The sequence below is a fragment of the Sciurus carolinensis genome, chromosome 2 (genome assembly GCF_902686445.1).
Source record: "Sciurus carolinensis chromosome 2, mSciCar1.2, whole genome shotgun sequence".
NCBI classification, from domain to species: Eukaryota; Metazoa; Chordata; class Mammalia; order Rodentia; family Sciuridae; genus Sciurus; species Sciurus carolinensis.
The window spans coordinates 86,516,312-86,538,192 of NC_062214.1; the positions used below are offsets into that span (position 1 = coordinate 86,516,312).

The following is a 21,881-nucleotide window of genomic DNA, read 5'->3' on the forward strand; positions in this document are numbered from 1 at the left end:
GTCTCAGTTAGAGAGGAGGCTGAATGGAAGTATCACTTGAACCCAAGAGTTCAGGGCCAGCCTGGGGCAACACAGCAAGATCCTGTCTCTTAAAAAATATATATCTTTATTTAGTAGACACTAGAAGACAGTACTTAGAAAGAACTTAGATTTCATGAATCAGATATTTTAATACAGATGAAGGCAAAATTTTTATTCAAAAATAACTTTCTCTAAGTAAAGGATTAAAGGCTTCATTATTGGCACTTTTTCAATATTGTGGGGTTTAAAATAACTAGTAGTTTTTCTTATTGCATGAAATCAATTAAAAGTTGGCTTTAACTTAAAATACTGTAACCCACCAAACCATAAACTTTATAAAAGAAAAAAAAGTATTTTACAATGCCTTAATCCACTGTAAACATTTTCTTAGAGTTTTAAGCACTTTAGCAGACTTAAAGGTACTTTGTTTATAATTACTTCATATCTCACTAATCCTATATAATCAGACAAAATCTCTAAAACTGCAAGTAACATAAAGCTACTACTTCAGTTTCTAATTGTGAATTAGGCCCTTCACATGGTATCCCTTTCAAACCTTTTAACTCATCCTCAACACATATCTTCATTTTGTATGTTTTCTATGTTACCAGGAAAAATACACAGTACCTACAATCTGGAATTTTCTCACTTGTTTGTACCAAACCTATAAGCCTACCTTTATGTGAACCTATTCTTTCTCCTTCCCTCTTATTCTACCCTCCCTCAGTTTGATGAGTCTCTCTAGATCAAACTACCCATTTACAGAAAGTACAGAAGACTGGAGAACATGCAATCAGCACAACCCATCCTGCAGGAAACAGGACAAATGACCAGTTTCTTCAACAAATAAACTTCAAGGGAGTGGGGGGGAGAAAGTGAGAAAGGAAATCCTTAGATTAAAAGAGATTTACAAGTCAAGTCAACCAATCTCAATGGGTGAATTTTATTTGATCTTGATTCATACAAGAAACTCCAAATTTCCAATTTGCTTTAAAATTTAAACATTGAGTAGATATTAAAAATCATTTTTATATGTGATGATATTATTATATGTATTCTAAAAAGCTTATAGAGATTCACATCATCATATTTAGAGATGAAATGATAAAAGTATTTGGGAATTTAATTCAGCACACAGGAAGAGGGCAAAGTGGCAGAGGTATAGATAACAGAAAACTGACCATTACTACATATTATTGAAACAGAATGATGGGTACATGGGTTCATTATATTATTGTTTACTTTTGCAAATGTTTGACACTTTTCATAGTAAAATTATGTTTAAAATAAACAACAGTAAACAGTGTTTTATGAAATAAAACCTACATATTCCTTTTTATAATACAGCTGTGTGGCAATTATTTTTGAATCCTGCTACTCCCTAATCACATGTATCCATTCAATCACCAAATTCTATTGATTCTTCCTCTTAATTGTCAGTTCTTTGCATTTACTCCAAGCTAAATTTGGCCTGTGCACAAGGCATGTCTATTTTTGCCCACCTCTAAAATGGGTCAGTTTTTTTTTTTTTAATGCACAGACAAAAATATTTGATCATACTAGTCCTTTGCTTAAAATCCACTAATAGATCCTCATTGATCATAGGAGAAAGGTTAAAATAGTTACTATGTATCTAAGGCCCTGCAGGGTCTGCTCTGACCCTGCGTATGTCACCACTCCATCTTAGGATGCCCTCCCAAGGTGCCTTCCCATACACCAAGTACTTTCCAAACCTGCCACACTCATTCTCAACCCAAGCATTCTCCCATGCTCTTCCCTCTGCTTGGAATGTCCCCTTAACCCTAAACACACCCTCATCTTTTGACCTCACCTTAAACACCTCTTTCTCAGAGTAACTTTGCAATTATTCTTGGTTTCAATGAGATCAAATAGCTCACTTTCATAACAACTTGCCACAAATGCAATTTTAAAGTTGTTGAAATTATTTGTTTAGTGTTTATATTTCCTGTTATAATGTAATCTCAAAGAGAGAAGGAAATAGGTCTTCATTATTATATCCCTAAAGTCTCGTAATTTATCCTAGTAGAAAATCAATAATTTTTTATTAAACCATAAATGACTGGTTAAATGAAGGAATAAGTAAATGAATCTGAATATAATACTGGTCAAATAATGAAACAATTACCTGCACCATAATAATAATATTATACAATTAACCTCAATGATTTCAATCATACTTCCTGTCAAAACATTTGTAAAGCTTTGATGTATATATACACAAATGAACAAAAAGAGAAAAATGAAAATGACTTCATTACAAATTCAGGTTATAGTCCCTCACTGATACTCCAAAAGTACTTGATGACAAAAGAACAGGGATGGGTCTTAATATAACATTCACTTTTTCAAAGGAGGCACACATACATCCAGACAAAAGTAGTTCTGATACAAGCCCCAATTGTGCTATTCAGAAATAAAACTGAGATTCTCTGAATTACTCACTGAAAGAGTAATTAAAAACCATGCACCTGAAATTTTTATATTTATATGAAATTATTTCAAACTACCTACATATAGAGTGCAGTTAAAACTCATAAAATGGATGAATTTAGCTAATCTATTAAAGTACAATCAAGGATTCTTTTTTTTTTATGGCATTGCAGGGGGATTGAACCCAGGGCTTCACACACATGATAGGCAGCACTCTACCACTGAGCTACATCCCCAACTTCAAGTAAAATCCAAACCAAGATTTTAAACATCAGATCTTCATAGCTTTTTTAATTAATGAGAAAAACTACAAACTCCTGAACCAAAATTTTATTTTAAATTATTAGATTTTCAGTGCATATGAAAAATTTCATAACACATGGCATATAAAGAAGTTAGTGCATTAAACTATAATAAAAATGCTTTTAAACAACTTTTAAAATCACTAATATGCTTATTTTCCCATGAATGAATACAGCTTGCTTAAACCAACTTTATCGTGGAATATCAAGTAGGTTTAAACCAACTTTATTGTGGAATATCAAGTAGGTTTAAAATTTTTATATTATTGCTTAATAACTTCTTAATAAGGTTTTGAGTTTCTACTTGACCTGCACATAATATTCTTTTCAACGTACTGAATACTACAGTAGCTCTTTCTCTCATCTCTGCTGGAACGTATTTAATATCTAAATATTCTGGTAATTTAGATCTAGAATTATACAGCATATTAATAACAGTTTCAATGTCATCAATTTTATTACTGGATCGTCCTTGTGCCAATGCCTCGGTTGCATACATTTTTTCCAATCTATATTCTGCTGCTTCTGCTAGAGCAAGGCTTCGTTTCAGGAGCTCTTTAGAGGCTTTAATGTACTGTTTATACTCTGGATTATTGCTGTCACCAGGAGGTGCCTGTTGCATTTGTGAATATATTTCTGAAATTTTTTTCAAAATGGCATCATTATTCAGACTCTCTGAGTGATGTTCATATGTTGGCATTTTAAATTTGCCTATTTCAGATCCACCTGAGAGCTGGGGAACATCTTCTTCTGTCCAGATAAACATTTCGGCAGTGGTTTTAGTGGTGACACTTGTAATCGTAGATGGTTCAGAAGTAGGTGGTGACATCGTTGAGGCCCTGCTGCGTTTTGTAACTGTCTCTGGCTCTGGCTCTGGCTCTGGCTCTTCTTTCTCAATATAAGGTTCTTCCGCATGTAAAACAACAGAAACATTGCTTGGTCTGATTGACCAGAATGGTGTACTTTCAGTAGGTTGTTTCTTCCCTATTCCCGGTGTGAAGTCTCTAGTAGAGAAAGTTGTACTTCCTTCACTAACATCCTTGATTAAAACATTATTCTCAGTTGAAGCTTCTCCAGGTGTACCTGTCTCCTCAATTTTTGACCTCTTCAATCCTGTAGAATAAATATTTTTTGGAGACCTTGATTTTTTCTCAGGGCCTGGTTCCCTAGTGGGAACACTTAGTATTAGGTTCTCTAAAACTTGTACATAATGATTCAAGTTTTGTTCTTCATCACGAGACACAGTTATGCCTTAAAGAAAAAAAATCAAATTAATAAATTTGTTATAGATGACACAATGACAGAATCTACTGAACTTAATTTATCTCCTATACTGTCACTTAAAATTTGATATAAAGAACCAATAAACAAAGCATCTTGACATAGGGTCAACTCTCATTTAAAATAAAATAGTTTTTTATCAGGTTATTATTAAATAAATGTCCTAGATTAGGGCAAAAATCACATCAATAGAATTCTTTATATCTTTTTACATTTATTCTTTCATATAACTTATGATTCAACAGGCAACTTATTAAACCAAAATTTTGGTTATATCCTCCAAACAAGTAGTATGCTAAGTGGGCTCACACTGACTTACTAGAGTCAATTATTAAATTTTGAGAAATTTTTATGAGCCATATGTTAAACATAGACATAATTAAAAATTAAATTATATTAAAAACAAAGGTAATAATATTAAAACCTCAACTTCTTAATTTCTTTATTTCATTTTACTATTATATATGCTTTTAGGGTTATTTACATCTAACATATTAGTAAGATATACATGTAATATAATGGTTGCAGTAAGCACTTATCACTTAATAAACCATTAAAAGTCACATTTATTTTTAATATTTTAATTTCAAGTCATCTGTTTATTTGTTTATTTTTGGTAGCCAGGATTGAACCAGGGGCACTTAACCACTGAGTCATATCCCCAGTCCTATTTTTTTTTTTTTATAATTTTTTATTTTAGGACAGGGTCTAAGTTGCTTAGGGCCTCACTAAGTTGCTGAGGCTGGTCTCAAACTTGAAAGGCTCTGGCCTCAGCTTCTCAAGTTGCTAGGATTACAGGTCAAGTAGCTTCTTGCTCCTTTATTTTTAATAGACAAAAATATGTAAGTTCTGCGATCCAGGAGCCATCTTGGGACTGCAGCGTGGCAGAGCCTACAGAAACTGAAACCCATATTTGGGAGGTACTGGAAACCTTCAGGGACACTGTAAGTCTACAGTGTAGAAACTGTACATGGCTAGATGGGAAGACACACAAACAAAATGAAAAAAAAAGGGGGGGGGGGAATAAAGCACTCTAAACAAACCAGGATGCTCCAATTGTAGACTTCATTGACAAACCAGTAGAAGAAATGTCAGAGGAGTAGAGTTCAGAATTTACTTAATAAAACCACTCCACAACTTAAAGGAGGATATGAAGAGTGAATCAGAGCTATGCTTCAGGAGGTGGAAGATAAATAAAGAGATGAAGATCCTGAAAAGAATTCTTTGAAATGAAGGAATCAATAAACCAAAATAAAAATTCAATGGAAAGTAGCACCACCAGAGGAGACCACGTGTAAGACAGTACCACAGGCAGTGAAATACATAATCTTGAAAATAAAGGTGACCACACAGAGGAGATGATAAATTGCGTGACATTCCCTCACCCAGACACAATGCCTGAATAGCAGCTGCTGAAGCCAACTGAGTGGAGCTACTGTGACTACTTCTGGGCTGATAAGAAAGACCCAGCACCGTGGCGGGGTTCAAACTGCTGCTCCAAAAGCAATTGAAGGGCAAACAAATGCAGAAAGAAATGTCTGAATTCATCCGAGAGACGATAAAAATTGAAGAAAAATATGCAAAGAACTTGGCTAAACTCTCTCAGAACTCCTTGGCTGCACAGGAGGAAGGCTCCCTGGGAGAAGCATGGGCTCAGGTGAAGAAGAGCCTGGCAGATGAAGCAGAAGTTCCTCTCAAGTTCTCCGTCAAGTTTCACATTGAAGTAGAGAAGTCCCTAATGAACTTTCGTGAGAACTTCAAGAAAGACATAAAAAAGTGTGACCACCATATTGCTGACCTTAGCAAGCAACTTGCCATCCATTATGTGTCAGTGGAGAAGGCCCAGAAAGCCCCACAGAGTGGCAGAGAGACCCGGAGATGAAGACCCAGCAGCTGGAGGTCAAGTTGAGCATCAAGACAGAGGAGGACATCAAGAAGGCACGGAGGAAGTCCACACAGGCTGGTGATGACCTCATGCGCTGTGTGGACTCTACAACCAGGCCCAGTCCAAGTGGTTTGAAGAGATGGTGACCACCACTTTGGAGCTGGAGCGGCTGGAAGTGGAGAGGATGGAGACGATGCGGCAACATTTGTGCCAGTACACACGGCTGCGGCCGGAGACGGACATGTTCAACCAAAGCACAGTTCAGTCTGTGGACTGACTGCTTCAAAAAGTGGACCTGGCCAAAGGCAGAGAGTTGTGGGTCAGAGAGCACAAAACGGGCAACATTCACCCTGTGTGGCCCCAGGGGTCTTGCCCAGGAGAGGAGCTGGGTGTTCCACGGAGAGGAGACGGCGGCTCCCGCTGGGCAAAGTTATAAAATCATTACACAAATGTTATCCAGTTAGAAGATACAATGAGAGAGAAGTTGCCATTTAGATAACAAAAAAGAAACAAAATGTCTAATCATAAATTTTATGAGACATACCCAAAATCTATATGAGGAATGGCAATGAGCTAAATTCATGAACATATAAAGATATTACCTACAATCTGTAATGTTAATGAATGTTAATGTTAATGTAATGTTAATGTTGTAAGAAAAAAAAAAGAGTCTTTCAGAAGCAATTAAGGATTCTGACATGTGGTGATTATCCTGGATTATCTGGGTGGGCTTTAAATTCAATCAGAAATGTCTATTTGAGAGACACAGAGAGAAAAGGAGATGGTAATGTGGAGGAATAGGCAGAAATAAAAGTGAATAAAAGTGATGTGGCCACAAGTCAGAGAATGCCGGCAGCCATGAGAAACTGAAAGACAAGAATTATATTCCCTAGAGCTTCCTGAGGGAAGATGACCCTGCCTGTATACCTTGATTTAGGTTTAGTGACTCATTTCGGATTACTGGCTTCCAGAACTGAGAGAATAAATTTCTATTGTTTAAAAGCACCAAGTTTGTAGTAATTTATTACTGTAGCCATAGCAATATATATAATATAGGAAAATTTTAATCTTCTGAAATATATAACGTAAGCATCAACAAATGGAAAAATATATCATGTCCTCAGTAAGAAGGTTCAACATCATAAAGATGCTTAGACATCATATGCTATGATAATTTATATATTTTATATGCTCCTAATTTTAAAAATCACAAAAATTTTTTCTACAGTTATAAAAATTGATTATAAAGTTCATTTAGAGAAATAAATAAGTTTGAGTTCTGACTAGACATTTGATATTAAGGTATTAATATCTTTTTAAGTATGAAATTACATTGTTTCTATGTTTTGTTAGGTCATTATATTTTAGTGTTTGGTAATAAACTATTTACTGATAAAAATTATATGATGTCAAGTTTGCCCAAAGAAATCAGGGAAGAGAATCAGGAAGGAAAGAGGAAAAAAATGTGGGTAGAGATCCTATTGAAATAAGATTAATCATGACTTAATAATAGTTGAAGCTGTTTATAGATATATGGAGATTTTATACTGTTCCATCTATTTGGGGGTATATTTAAATTTTTTATTCTACAGTGTTTTTTAAAATCTGTTTGGGGAAGATTTCAATTATGGGCAACCAAAGCAAATACCAAATCATAAACAAATCTAAAATGTACAACCAGCAGAAGGTTAATTGTCAGTAAGATGACATTGCCATTACAGTCTGCTAAAAGCTAGATTTTCAAATAATTTAGCTTGTCTTTTCTCAGAGTAGTAAATAGGATACCCAGTGGTTATTAGACAAGTTAGGGTATCAAAGGACAGGAAAAGGAAATACTAGTTCATTCTTTAAAAAACCTGACATACTCATTAGCTCCTTCTGTTATTCAGGCAACACCAAAAACCTGTTCATGGCTACCTAGCAACAGAGAACCTTATCTCCTACCTTGGTTTTCTTCCCTTAGTAATGCCTTTGTCTCCATATTGATCTATTCTCATATCCATCTCCACATGCTTTCCATCTCCTGTTTTTGTCCCCCCTTAAACATTGACATATTTCACAGTGACCCTCTCAATTATACTAATCAGAACTGCTCTTGCAAATCAATCTGATATGTATAAAAATATGTGTAGGCAAGTTCCTAAAAGATAGCCTCAAATATCCTTACAGATGGATCTGGTCACAGTGAAAACCTGCTTTTCTCCATACCTCAGGAGGTTCTAGGAAGCTGAACAAAATTCAAATTCATAGAAAAAACAGACTACCCTGATAGAATTTGGGTTATTATTCCTTGAATAGTTGTAGTCCAAAATGGTATAATACCTTCTCTATTTTTACCAGTTAGGGAGCTAAGCAAACAGCAATGTCCCATTATGTTGTTAAGGTAAGAATCTCCTCCTGCTTCAGACATCAGGATGTTGCTCTCCAATGCCTTCCATAAATTGCTAAGCAGATTCAAGGTTTTGTCAGAATCTCAGATGTGGGGCTGACACTGAGCTTAAGTTACCTGCACTTCTCTTCTTCAAATAGTACAAGGAGAATTGGCCACATGACAGAAATAACAGGAAAGTAAACAAAATCATACTAACAATTGTAGAAACAAATGTAGCAGGATTTGAAAGGGAAATTGGAAGATAGTGATTAAAAGGATCATAACAGCTCTCATTGAGTAATTAGTATGGGCAGACACTACATTAAGGACTTGGAGTATGAGGAGTGTTTTGGTAAAGAGGAAAAGGAAGATACTTAGAAAGGATAAGTAATGTGCCTAAGATTATATTCAACATGTAAGCAGCAAGGATGGGATTTCAATATAAGCTGTCTTACTCCAAAGCAGGTGCACATAACATCTACACAATTTTGTCATAAAAGAATGTGGTAAGGATGCTGGCAAAGCAATAAGAGTATGGAAATAAAATTATCCTGCAGGAATACAACTCTATTTAAAATACATGTGAATATTAAGATCAATAATACAAAATTTTGCCCTATTGTCAAAAATGCATTCTTTATATACATCAAGATATATCTAGAAATATTGACAATAATCCAAATATAATGTTTTCTTACTACAAAGTATGAGTGAGAACTTACAATGTCTTACAAAAGAATAAATCCACTTTATACAAAGATAAAAGGCAAGTTAATAACTTTTTAATTCATTCTGAGGAAAATAAGAACATAAGTTCTTATTGAATAAATTCAGTTTCATAAATATCATAAATTTAGAAAATTGTCCCTCATTTCTGTGATAGATTTTAAATATTTTCATACATTAAAAAATCATGCTTATAAACTAATCGAGGCTGATAATATTTTGTTTGGTTATACGGATTACACAGGGGTGTTAACTATTGATTTATTAAGCTATATACCCTGTGATTTGTGTCTCTTACATATTTAAAATGTTATGCTATAATTTTGTTTTGCATTATAGTAACTCTGTTCTCCATTATAGTTACATAATTATAGTTAAAAATAAACAAAAAACACACCTGTTTTTTAAAGGACTAAAGTTTATAAAAACTTAATTCTACCAAAAGATGTTATTTTCATCTTACTAAAGCTAATTGATGCTTTATAAAACAAGAGTTAAATATTTCCTACTTTCATTATATCATAATTTTTATTACTTTAACAAATGAATATAAAAATTCTTAAATTTAGATTGTGGTTCTGAAGATAGAATTCATAAGATTTTTCTCCTTCTACTATAAAATTAGGAGTGGTTTGGTTCCTCTATCTTAGCTGAGGAACTGTGGTTTCTGAAACCAAAGGTACGGTAAATGTTTAAAACTTTTTCATGTAATTTTTAGGTCAAGTCAGTCTTTTAAATTATAAATAATGAATTTTAAGACATGTAAATTTACTGTCATTTTACATGTATTTGTTTGTTTTTAAAGAAACTACATAGCAAACTACCCCCAAGAAAACTTCCTGCTGTTATTTTTGCAAAAATACTAAAAACTAATGAAATTTTTAAAATATTTGAAAGTTGCTCTTAAAAATGCACTTTTAAGTAGTGATCAAAATACCAAATTGCACATATTAACATCAATTGATAAAAAGTATAAAGAATAAAGAATGAATACATATGAACATGAAAAACTCAAATGTTATACCTTTATCTGTTTTTAAAGAAATTTCCTAAATGGCAAAGCTAAAACTGTTGTTTCTTTCCCCAGATAAAAGTTTATGGCATTTGTTGGCAAATGGATGAAGTCAGAGAGTATCATGCTAAGTGAAATAAGCCAAACCCAAAAAAACCAGAGGTCAATTTTTTTCTCTGATTTGTGAATGCTAATTCACAATAAGTCAGGGGGAACAGGGAAGAATAGAATTACTTTATTTTAGGTAGAGGGGAGTAAAGGGAGGAAAAGGAGTATGGGGGTAGGAATCATAGAGTGAAACAGGCAGTATTACCTCATGTACGTATAACTGCATGTCCGATGTGATCCTGCAATATGTATAATCAGAAAAATGTGACATTATACTCCATTTATGTATGATCTACCAAAATGTATAAATTCATTCTACTGTCATGTGCAACAAGTTAAAACAAATAAAAAAAAATTTAAAAACCTTTATAGTCAAAAAGGAGCGGGTAGGGGGAGCTTCTCTGCTTCTAAAAATTGAAATGCCAAAAATTACAAAAATTACACTAAACTACAATAGTAATAAAATGCTAATGCTAAAAATCTCATATAGTGCCAGGCTCTGTAGTGAATGCCTGTAATCCCAGCAACTCAGGAGGCTGAAGTAGGAGGTCACAAGTTAGAGGTAAGCCTTGACAATTTAAGGAGGCCCTATGTCAAAATAAAAATTAAAAGGGCTGGGGATCTAACTCAGTGGCAGAACACCCCAAAACCACACAAAAAAGAAAAAAAAAAAAAAAAACCTCACACAATAAAATACCTAATTCATTAAAAAAAAAAAAAAGTTTTAAGGAGGAAAAAAAGAGCTTACCTCAAATCTTCACCAAAGAAGCAACTAGTTTAAAAACTGTATAAAAGGAAAACTAAACCACTTCCACTTCACTTCTTTAATAAAACAGGAGAAAATATAAATTTAAAATATCCATATAATCCCAAACTTGAAAACTCTTTGAAACCTCTATTTGAAAGGTTAATAAAATATAGTGTTATAATAAAACTAGGTATTTTAACATTTGGGGAGGGTATTTCCTTATTTAATGGCATAATTTAAAATTTCAGAAGAATAATTAGTAGTAAAATTTAGGGCTTTTAAGAAATCATACTTTTTGGACAGCTACGGTGGTACATGCCTTTAATTTCAGCTACTTGAAAGACTGAGGCAAGTGACTCACAAGTTTAAGGCCACCTGGGCAACTTAATTAGATCCTGTTTCAAAATAAAGTTTTAAAAAAGGACTGGGGACATTGCTCAGTGGGAGAGCACTTGCTTAGCATGTGGGAGGCTGGGTTCATTCCCTAGCTCCACAAAAAAAAAAAAAAAAAAAAAAAAGAAAGAAAGATAAGAAAAGAAACAATTCTTTGCGTGTTATGTTTCAATTGCGTGGTGATTATGTAATTATCACAAAATACAAAACTGGGAAGCAAATTCATCATATCCAAATCCCTGCAGAATTTGAAATTTTACACTTCAGCTAACAGCTAAACTTTTTCAGAACTCTACTGAAAAACACATAGTGTGAATGCAGGATTTCACTTGAAATGTTACAAACCAAATTCCTAGTGTCATCAAAAATGGCTGTTATAAAACCTCTACAATATCATAAAATCATAAGGACCAATAGAATTTTTCCAGTAAAATAAATGGTCTAGGTACAATGGCCTGGGGTTAAGTGTTCTAATTCTCTGATAATACTTAACAGGAATTTTATTTTGTTTGACGTTAACTTGGTTTTATTTTCTGATATTTTTAATTATGAATCTTTAAACTGACTGAAAAATTTTAGTTAAGAACATATTTATCTAAAGAAAAAAATTTGAGAAAAATATTGAAGTTTGGCACCAAACTGCTTCTGAACTAAAAAGAATGTTGCTAGTAATTTAATGTTCACTGATTATCTATTTAAAAAAAAAAAGTTATAGGATGATTTTAGACAAACCCTCAAAATCTTGTGTTTATTTCTCTTTCTCTAAATTATTTAGAAATGGTTTTAAGAATTGCTACTTAAGTAAAAGTTTACGTAAATAACTTAGATGCCTAATATCTTCCTGAAGGTCAATTAGGACATCTCTCTGCTTTTCAATAACTAATACTTCATATCAAAACTGGAAAATAATATAGACCAAAGCATTAAAAATCAAATTCCAATACATCTTGACCAAAATTAAAACAGGTTATCGTATAATTCCCTTATGATCTAATTAGTTATTCTTGTTCATTTTCAAAACACACCCTCTTCCAAAGCCCCTAATAAAATGGTTTAAAACAACATATCTGGGTTTTTGCTTCCATAAGGATAGAGAGAACATGTACTTTTTTGATTCTGGGCACAAAGAAAAACACTGGGCACTGAATATAAAGCAACCATATTAAAGCTGGTAAGGCAAAAGCAGACCACCTGGGGTCTTCAAGACCACCAAATGACACGTTCTCTGGGTTTTCTGTTTGCCACAAACATCCCACACTGGGGCCTGGCAAATTTAGCAACCAAGAAATACCAATGGGCACTGATGTTAAAAAAAAAAAAAAAAAAAATCTAACATTGGTGTGACTGGAGTCTTAGAAGTAAAGAAGGAAAAAAGGTTGGGCCTAAAAACGCATTCAAAGAAACAAGGACTGAAAATTTCCCAAATTTGGCAAAGATAGGAACTTACAGATTCAAAAAGCTGAGTGAACTCAGAGGAAACCTAAAGAAACCTGTGCCAAGACATATTATAGTCAAACTTCTAAAACCCAAAGACGAAGGAAAAAATCTTGAAAGAAGCAAGAGAGATGCTTTACTTCTTATACTTACAATTTTAATTCTTATCAGAAATCATGAAGATGGGAAGGAAATAGTGTATTTTTTTAGTGCTGCCAAAAAAAAAGAAAAGGCCCAGCAACACAGAATTTCATATTAAGGGAAAAGATCCTTCAAGATCATTAACTCTCAGATAAGGAGAAATTAAGAGAAGTTGTTACAAAAAGACCTACCCTAAAAGAATAAAGGAAATGCTTAAGATAATTATAAAATGAATGAGTAAGGGTAAAAGGATATAAAGTAAATAAGTTTTTTATATTTCACTCAAACTGGTAAAAAGTTGATATCAATAGACTGTGATAAGTTATATATACCATGTTATAACTAGACTATACAAAGAGATACACTAAAAACACTGTCAAAACGTAATTCTTACAAAAAAGATAACCCTTAATATAAAAAGGATACTGATAATGTAATTTAATACAATGTTTTAAAATCCAAGATTTAAAACCATAATATTGTTAATTTAAACATGGATTGATACAGGAATAAATATCTGGTAAATTAAAGGTAGGAGCAAATGTTGCATATAATAGGAAGAAACCTGGTAGTTCAGTAAAGAGGAAAAGATGAATTTTAAAACATTCAAATAAAGACAAAAACATTAAAGTTCCATGGAATACGTCTGGTCAGTGTGCTTTAAGAACTCTTTATTATTCACTTTGTTCTTGGCCTGTAACTTTAATATGGCAATTGATGATTACACTCAAAATTTAACCAAGAATTCTGGATGCTCATTTTTTAAAGATTCAAATAAAACCAGGACTTCTGTTACCACAAGAGTGGAAAAACAGAATGTCGTTATTCATAAATAACTCATGTATATAAAACTTAAACATAAACCCAAGCTATGCTACAGGTACAGATTCTGACTATGCAGAGTTATGTTCATAACTTTGGAGAAAAAATTGCTTATATTTTCCATCCAGGTCATATAAATGGATTCACAAAGAATAGACTTCCTTTATTTTACAGCAATTAAGTGCTGCAAGTAAAAACTAATACCCGAAAACTGTCAATTTGTAAGAACTGCCGGGTGCGGTGGCGCATGCCTGTGATCCCAGCAGTTTGGGAGGCTGAGACAGGAGAGTCGAGAGTTCAAAACCAGCCTCAGTAATGACAAGGTGCTAAGCAACTCAGTGAGATCCTGTCTTTAAATAAATAAAATACAAAATAGGGCTGGGGATGTGGTTCAATGGTTGAGTGTCCCTGAGTTCAATCCCTGGTACCCAAAACAAAATAAAACCAAACAAATAAACAAAACCCCACCAACATCATCAAATTAAAATGAACTTAAATAACTGTATTTCCAATACGAATCAAAGTAGGAATAACTTTGCTTCCTTAGGAGGATGTACTCAAAAGAATTGTCACAGGAGCTGGGATTGTAGCTCAGTGATAGTGTTTGCTCCAGTTCAATTCCTAGCGTGTGCATGCGCGTGCGCCACACACACACACACACACACACACACACACAGAATGGTCACCAAAGGAAACATTATATACATTAAATCTGTAATTCACCCAGCAGTTTCCCTGTAAATTATTTAAATTTTAACTTTGTGATTATAGACAAAAAACAAGGAGACATCTGAACAAGGAATTATGCTCAGATTACTCAAGTGTTCCATTTAAAGAAATGTAACTTTATACTTTTGCACTTCCTGGTATTTATGTTCTCAGATTTTGTCTTTCCACACTAAATATGGGCTTGCCCCATGTGATCTGTCTTAGCCTATAAGACATTACCAAGTCTAACACATGGGCTTGATAAAAAGTTATCATATTGGGGCTTGTAAAGATTCCTCTTGGAAGCCAGCTGCTGTGATATAAAGAAACTTGGGTTAGATATTGAAAGATAAGAAATCATGGAAAGACCCTGAAAGACAAGAAGCCAGCTTGGGTCTTCTTAACCCTACTGAGTGTTCAACTGAATGCAGGTGTATGAGTGACCTCAGCTATACCAAATGAAGCAGAATTGCTCAGCTAAGTTTAGTCAACTCATAGAATCGTGAAAAATGATAAAGGTGGGGGAAGGCTTTTATGCTACCATGGTAACCAAAACAGTCCATTTTTTTAAAGGAATAAAAGTTTGGTTTGGTGAAGAGTTAAATGTTGCCACCCGCAGCAACAATCTCGCGGTAATTTATCGGAGGTGGACTGGAACTGAACTACTTCTATTATCTTTATCTGGGCTACTTCCTTGCTTACTTGCTTGTTCGCTAGTTTTTAGAAGAAAAGAGGCTTTGCTTACTTTTAGTTTTAGAGGAAGAGAGGCTTTGAGAGGAATAAAGACTTTGCTTATCAGGAAAAGAGACTTTTCTTGGAGGAAGAGAGATTTTGCTTAGAGGAAGAAAGACTGCTTAATTTTAGAAGTGCTACTCTTTCAGAGGCTACGCTTATCAAAGGTCTACTGCTTCTTAAGGGTCAGCTGCTTCTTCTTAGAGGTGTGTCCTGCATCCTGCGTCCTAAAGGTGCATGCTAGAGGTGCGTGCTATCAGAGGTGCTTCTTAGTGGTGCGTCCTGTGACCTGCAACCTAGAGTTGTATTCTTAGTTCCCCATCCTGCGATCTGCATTCTTCATTCTGCGATCTGCAACCTGCGACCTAGAGGTGTGTGCTTAGTCCTGAGTTCTGCGAACTGCAATCTCCGCGTTCTGCAATCTATCAGAGGTGCTGCTTATCCGAGGTGCTTCCTATAGGTGCGTGTCTTATATACCTAAGGCAGTCAATCAGCTTAGGATTAGCACAATTGAAGCACGCCCCTCAATACCAATCAAGAAAGAATGAGGAATATCTGTTGACCACTAGCACAGAGGAGACATTAACTAATCAGGCAAAAGTAGATCACACCGTGTTAACACTAATTATGCGCCACCTCTTGGCTCAACGCCAGCCACCATCCTAGGGCTACTGCAGTTAAATATCAAAAAATTATCCTATGTGTAATGTGAAAATATAATGGAAATCAACATAAATCCCTTACCTTAAATTTTATCTCTTTTAATTCTATTTAACTAAAAGGACCCAAATAACAGTATTATTTCACCACACGAGGCTGGGGATTGTATCCTAGGCACTTTGGTCTTTAATATCATGTTGTACTATATTGTCCCGGCCCGCGGGACATCAACACAGGACGGCGAACCTAAGAGAGAAGGAATGAAAGGGACAAGAGACACAGGGAGTGACAGCAAGACAGGAATTCTGATCAAGTTGCAAATTTTTATTGTTCTCACGGGTATTTATGCTGAGGGAATGAGGGGTATGACGAGGTGCAGGCTGGTTGGCTGTGTTCTTCTATTGGGCTCCTGATAGGGTGCAAGTTCCCGCCGGCGGGAAGGTGAAGTCCCGGAAGAGAAGCAGGGAAGGCACCATAGGCGCCATATTGTAGGAACTAACAGCCAGGAGTGGGGGAGGGGTGCTGCTGCTTATTGTAAAGGTCAGAATGTTCTCAGAACGAGAACTTCTTGGTCCCTGACACTATATTTCCTTGGAAGCATGACTAATTCCATTCCAAGGAGGGGAGATACAAAGTGGGCCAACCAGTTAAGGTCAATAAATAATAAATCTTTAAAAATTTATGGGATCTTGTGTACATTCCACAAGACTAGGATCCTAATTAGAAGAAGACATATTCCATGTTTGTATAAATATATCAAAATAGAGTCTACTGTCATGTATAACAAAAAAAGGACAAATAAATAAAATGAAATATATGTGATCCTACCAAAGGAACACAGAAAGCAGATTGCAGTGGCTCCAACATGTCAAGGCATGAATATTTGAGCCTCAGAAAAAAATTTTAAGTAAAATAATTTGTTTTAAAAAGTCACAAACACATAATGATCCTAAAAAAGAAAACAGTATTTCCTTTTCAAATACCAGTATTATACTTCTTTTATTCATATAATGAAATTGTTGCTTAATTTTAATTTTACATACATTATAAGGAGATTAAAGCCCATTTAAGGGTTAAAATGGTGAAAGAAGAAAAAGAACATTTTCTCCCATTAAAACTTTAATGGATAGGCTAATGAAACTTCCTACTTCTCCCCTAAGGCCACTTTCTGGACATCCACCAATTAGATGACAAGCTCATTATCTCAAACATTGAGGAAGTGTGTCAGGACATTCCATTCGCAGGTTCGAGAGCCCTTCCCAAGTGCCTTAGCCTTGAGCATGAAACGTGTAAAGTGAACTTGCAGCACTAAAACCAAGTGAATTTTACCTTTAGAATGTATTTCAAATAAATATCAGTTTTCTTTTAATGTATTGGTGATAGATTTTAATAATTATTGCTGGTTGCCTCCTTAATATTTCCCTTGCCTTGTTTGGTTCATTAGGACAAAGGCCAAGGGCAAGAATGGAGGCCAAAGACTCCTTAAATTTTAATACCTTTCCTTTTAATACCAATCTAGAGAAGCAAGTTATGAGGTTTTGTCACTCTAGACTGAAACCTACCATCAACTCTATTTTTGCTGATATAATGAAGAGATGCCTGGAAAAAACAATGTATTCTTAAGATTTAAAAGAAAAAAAAAACCTTCCCAAACTAATACTTTACAGTCTTGTATTTGTAGCTTCAGGCCCATAAATATCTAGTGACTTAAAATTTAAAAAGCGAATTATAATTTTAATAATAATAGTTAACATTACTTGAATATATAACTATTATGTTAATGTTAAAGAGTTATTATGCATTTGTAAAAACAAAAAGAATCCTCATTAAGTAGTAAAGCAAACTGTACAATGAAAATGTTAGAAAGGAATGATTTTTTAAATTAGAAAATATTTCAAGCTAAAACTGAAAAATCAGATATAAGAAATTCATTGAATGGGTCAGTCTTCTGGCAGTGTACAAAGATGTAGAAAGAAAGCCGCGCCCACACCATGCCAAGAGTATGGAAGGGCACAGGATGGAAGTTACAAGGCCATGGATTTAGATGTGACTGAAGTGCTACTAAGGGGCTTTCCATATGCATTCTCATTTAATCCTTGCATCGACTCTTTGTGGAAGGAGCTGGACAGAATATTTTCACCCACCAGAGGATGTGGCTACCACATCTCCTCTACAGAGGAATTCAAGAACAGTTCAGCTCAGAGGGCACAATTTTCATTGGACTTGCATGAACTGCCAGAGCACCACAGCCATGGGGTCTGGATGGGCCACTGCTGGACTCTCTTCTGTTTCAAGGAAGCATTTTCAAGAAACTTATCCTTCTTGGGGAGTGAAGTCTGTGAAGGGGTTTAGCCCAACCTGGTCACCTGCTGTCCTGATGGCATAGGAGCAGTTTTCTACAGTGGCTGCCTTGAATACTGCATCACTTGGGAAGAAACCGTTTTTGCAATGGGAACATTACTTCCTGATGATTTTAAGACATCTGTCCAGTTACACTATCCAACTGGAAAAATATTTCAAGAATTGTACTTGTAGCAATAGTCAAAATCTCCTCCCCAGCCATCAAATGTAATGTGAGCTTCATGTCCTCTTGCAACGCCACCCGTTGCAAGGCAGAACAGATAAGGATTCTTTCTATTGCTTCATTTCATTTCCCCTTAAATGACTTAAGGTTGGTTTCTGTGATTCCTTCTTACAGAATGTTGAAGGCACAATTTCAGACCCATTTAGAGCTCATAAAAGGAACATTGGCCAAGATGACACAATTAACTGGAACCCTAAGGGAGGCTGAAGTAATGGCCTCCTTTTCATACTTCAAAGACCTAACAGATTGTGTGTCCAAGGTCCAAGGGATCTACAAGCCTCCTAAAGTCATTCCCTTTATCACTATATCTAGTGCTAACTATAAGCTGTCACATGTAATCCCAATAATGTCATAATGCATGGTAAAGTAATAATGTGACAGTAACATACTTCCCTTTCAAATAAACTGAGAGGTCTTTGATGAAATTGTGGACTGGCTGGTCTACCATGGACCATTTTATGAAGTCAAGAAAATCCACAGAAAGATCCAGTCTCTCCCAGTAATCGTTTTACTGGAAATTGTCATTTTGCCCAGAGGATATTCTGATTGTCATTCTTGACAGTATAGATCTTTTCCCCATGGGCTCCCTTTCTGTTGTTCTTTTCTCATGTGGTGATAATAGATGGAGCTTGTCTCCCCAGAGTCCAGTCAGCATGGGGACACAGAGCATTGCTTCTGCATTTCAGAGCCCAAGTGCAGAGTCCAGACCTAAGTTGTATGCTTTATAAAAGCAGCCTTATTGGGGCATCGTTGGCATACAATAAACTATGCATATTTAAATGAAAAAAAGAAATTCATTGAATTTATTAAAAATTAAGTATATAGGATATTTACCCAGCACTGTCAGGGTATGTGTATATGTAGGGTAATGTAGTCTTCCATATACCCTAGCCTCACTCATGTCAGGCTGAAATTAGGTTAAACCAGAACTGAGGTTTTCAACAAATGTATTTAATATGCCTATGACTGTTGAATAAGATAAATTCAAAACTGTTCTTGTAGTCTAGGAAAAAAAAACATCAGAACTTCAATTTTCATTTATAAAAACCTATGTCTTATTGGCATGAGAAAGCATTTTTTATCTGACTTTCTCATCAATAGTTGTTCCATTAGTGGCCATATAAAAGAAGACTTAATTGATTTAAATCAAACCTAATAACATAAGCCTAGTTTCATTGGTATACTTATTTTCTAAATTTAAAAATATGGAGAAAAAGAAGAAGAAAGAAGGGGAAAGTAGTCACATAACATTACCCTACATATCTCTTAATCTACTTCTGTGGAAAAGAGGTAAAGATCTCTTTTCCAAGAGATCTTCTATGATCTACAAGCTGGTTATTTTTCTTTTTGTCTTATTTACGAATTCAACACAAAATCATTCCTTTTTCTGAGAAATGGCTTTTCATTTCCCAACAGCCTTGAGAAATCTTAGGGAAAGCAGTGCAAAGAAAAAGAACAGGCCACAAAATTGTGGAGCTAGGAGATTGCACTGTGTAAAGTGTGCTACTCAGCAATCCCAGACTGTACTGTATGACAGTTCATGTCCCTTCAGTTAAAATCTCCATATATTTTAGTCAGTTGTGACCTACTGCTCTACGACTACCAAAATGCAATAATAGTATTAATAATAACAATCACCAATTATCCAGAAAAGAATATTATCTTGTGTTTCGCTCCTTTAGGGCAAAGAAGAAAAAATTTTACATAGCTTTTTATTAAAAACAGCTAAAACTCCTAAGTGCAAGTTTTAAAGGGCTAATTTTAACTACCTAAGACACTTCCTCAATTTTTCCATTATTCATGATAATTTAGGTTGTGTTCCATTTTAATTTTTTAAATCTAATTTTTAACTACAACCTTCTAACAATTCTGAAATCTAACTCTGCATACTTAACATGCACTATAAGACTTTTTCCACACCTACCTGTAGAATGAATTTTATATATTGATTTGGTTAAACCAAACTAATGTTATTAAATGCTACAATGAACTACAGTTAGGCTAGATGAGCAAGCCTCACAGTTATTTTCTGGAATATTATCATCAGAGACCATACTTAAATACCTCAAGATGTCCAAATGATGGTGTTAATACAGTGAAGTCTCAGCACTGCTGAATTTGACTTCACTGGTTTTCAGCTATTGGGGAAGAATGAACGAGCTCCTTGGGAAGACATAAGTTAGAATTCTCCTTAGCTAAGGCTTTGCACCTCTCAAACGCCAGGATGCACGCTGCGAGAATGAGTTAGTATTCTAGACAGTTGCCACAATCCACATGCTAACTTTTGTCACGGGGACCAGACAATTTTTTCTTAGAAAGGGCCAGGTTATAATTATTTCAGACTCTGCAAGCCATACTGTGTGCGTGTGCTACAACCACTTCACTATCGTTCCAATGCAGGAAAGCAGCCATGAAGGAAAAGCTGTGTCCCAGTAAAATTTTATTCATGAGCAGTGAAATCTGAACTTTATGCTTTTTTCACATGTCACGAAAAGCACCCTTCATATTTACATTTTTTAAAATGTCAAGACCATTCTGGCAGATCAGCCAGACTGAAACAGATTGGCACTGCAGGGGTGGCAGTCCTGCGCCCCACCAGTATCACCTAGGCGTCTGGAAGAGGCCCCGGGCGGCACAAGGCGAGTCTCCCCTCGGGGGAGGCCACCCTCCAAGGGCTCCGCCTGCCCCGACAGCGCCTCCTGCACGACTGCGTTCTCGGTGCGACCGGCGCGAGCAGAGGGACACACCTCGGCGCCGGGCCAGCACCCTGGACGGTGGGGCGGGAGGAGAGCAGAACCCGGGAAAGCAAGAACCGGACTTCCGGCGGCCGAGACTCGGAGGCTGCCCGGGGACCCCCGGGATCGCCGCCGCCTGAGCCGGTCACTCACTCGGAAACGCGGGCGCGGACGAAGGCCATAGCAACAGCGCAACTAGAAGGACTACGGGCTTCATGGGCGTCGTCCGCAGCACTCCGCCATGCGACGGGAACGTCCTGGGCCACCAGGCCGGGTACCTCAGGGCCGAAAGGGAAGGGTGTCAGCGGCCGACCGTCCCACCTCAGGGCCCGGGGCGCGGGGCAACGGTCCTCGCCCCCGCAACGTCGCGGCGGCTGGGGGAGGGGCGGCGCCGAGGCCTGTCCTCTGCGCGCGTCAGTGCGCATGTGCGCGCGGCGACCAGAGCGGGAGCGGAACGGAGAGCCCAGAAGCTGCGCTGCTGCGGGGTCTCACGTGGGACCCATCCCTGGCCAAAACCCCGGCCCTGCGCAGGAGGAGCTGTCTGGTAGAAGAGGCAACCGGGCAATAAAAAATAAATAAATAAAATTTAAAAAAAAAGAAAGAAAGAAAACAGCCTGAACTGGCTATAATGGAGGGAAGCACTCGGCGCTCTGCCGCGCAGAGGCAGACATCCAGACATCCCTAGGGATCCAAGTGGTGGCAGGCTTGGAGAGGCCCAAGAACTGAAGACAGTAACCATAAAGCTTCTTAAAAGAAATGAACATTTC

The 21,881-nt window shown here is 36.2% G+C and overlaps 1 protein-coding gene across 1 annotated transcript; it reads right to left on the reverse strand.

Annotated features, from left to right (window-relative positions):
* Positions 1–1,508: 1,508 nt before the first annotated feature.
* On the reverse strand, positions 1,509–21,558 carry Spesp1 (sperm equatorial segment protein 1). Its single transcript, XM_047542082.1, has 2 exons — positions 21,268–21,558; positions 1,509–4,025 (listed from the first exon to the last, which is right to left on the reverse strand). Exons 1-2 carry the CDS (start codon positions 21,329–21,331, stop codon positions 3,001–3,003), a joined length of 1,089 nt encoding a protein of 362 aa, XP_047398038.1. The 5' UTR covers positions 21,332–21,558; the 3' UTR covers positions 1,509–3,000.
* Between the last annotated feature and the right edge of the window lie 323 nt (positions 21,559–21,881).

What these genes read in the sequence shown, in the direction of transcription:
- Spesp1 (XM_047542082.1), bottom strand. Translation starts at nt 21,331, where the DNA reads ATGAAGCCCGTAGTCCTTCTAGTTGCGCTGTTGCTATGGCCTTCGTCC. An exon ending in GTCCGCGCCCGCGTTTCCGA is followed by an intron (nt 4,026 to 21,267) that starts GTGAGTGACCGG and finishes TTTTTCTTTAAG; the next exon opens with GCATAACTGTGTCTCGTGAT.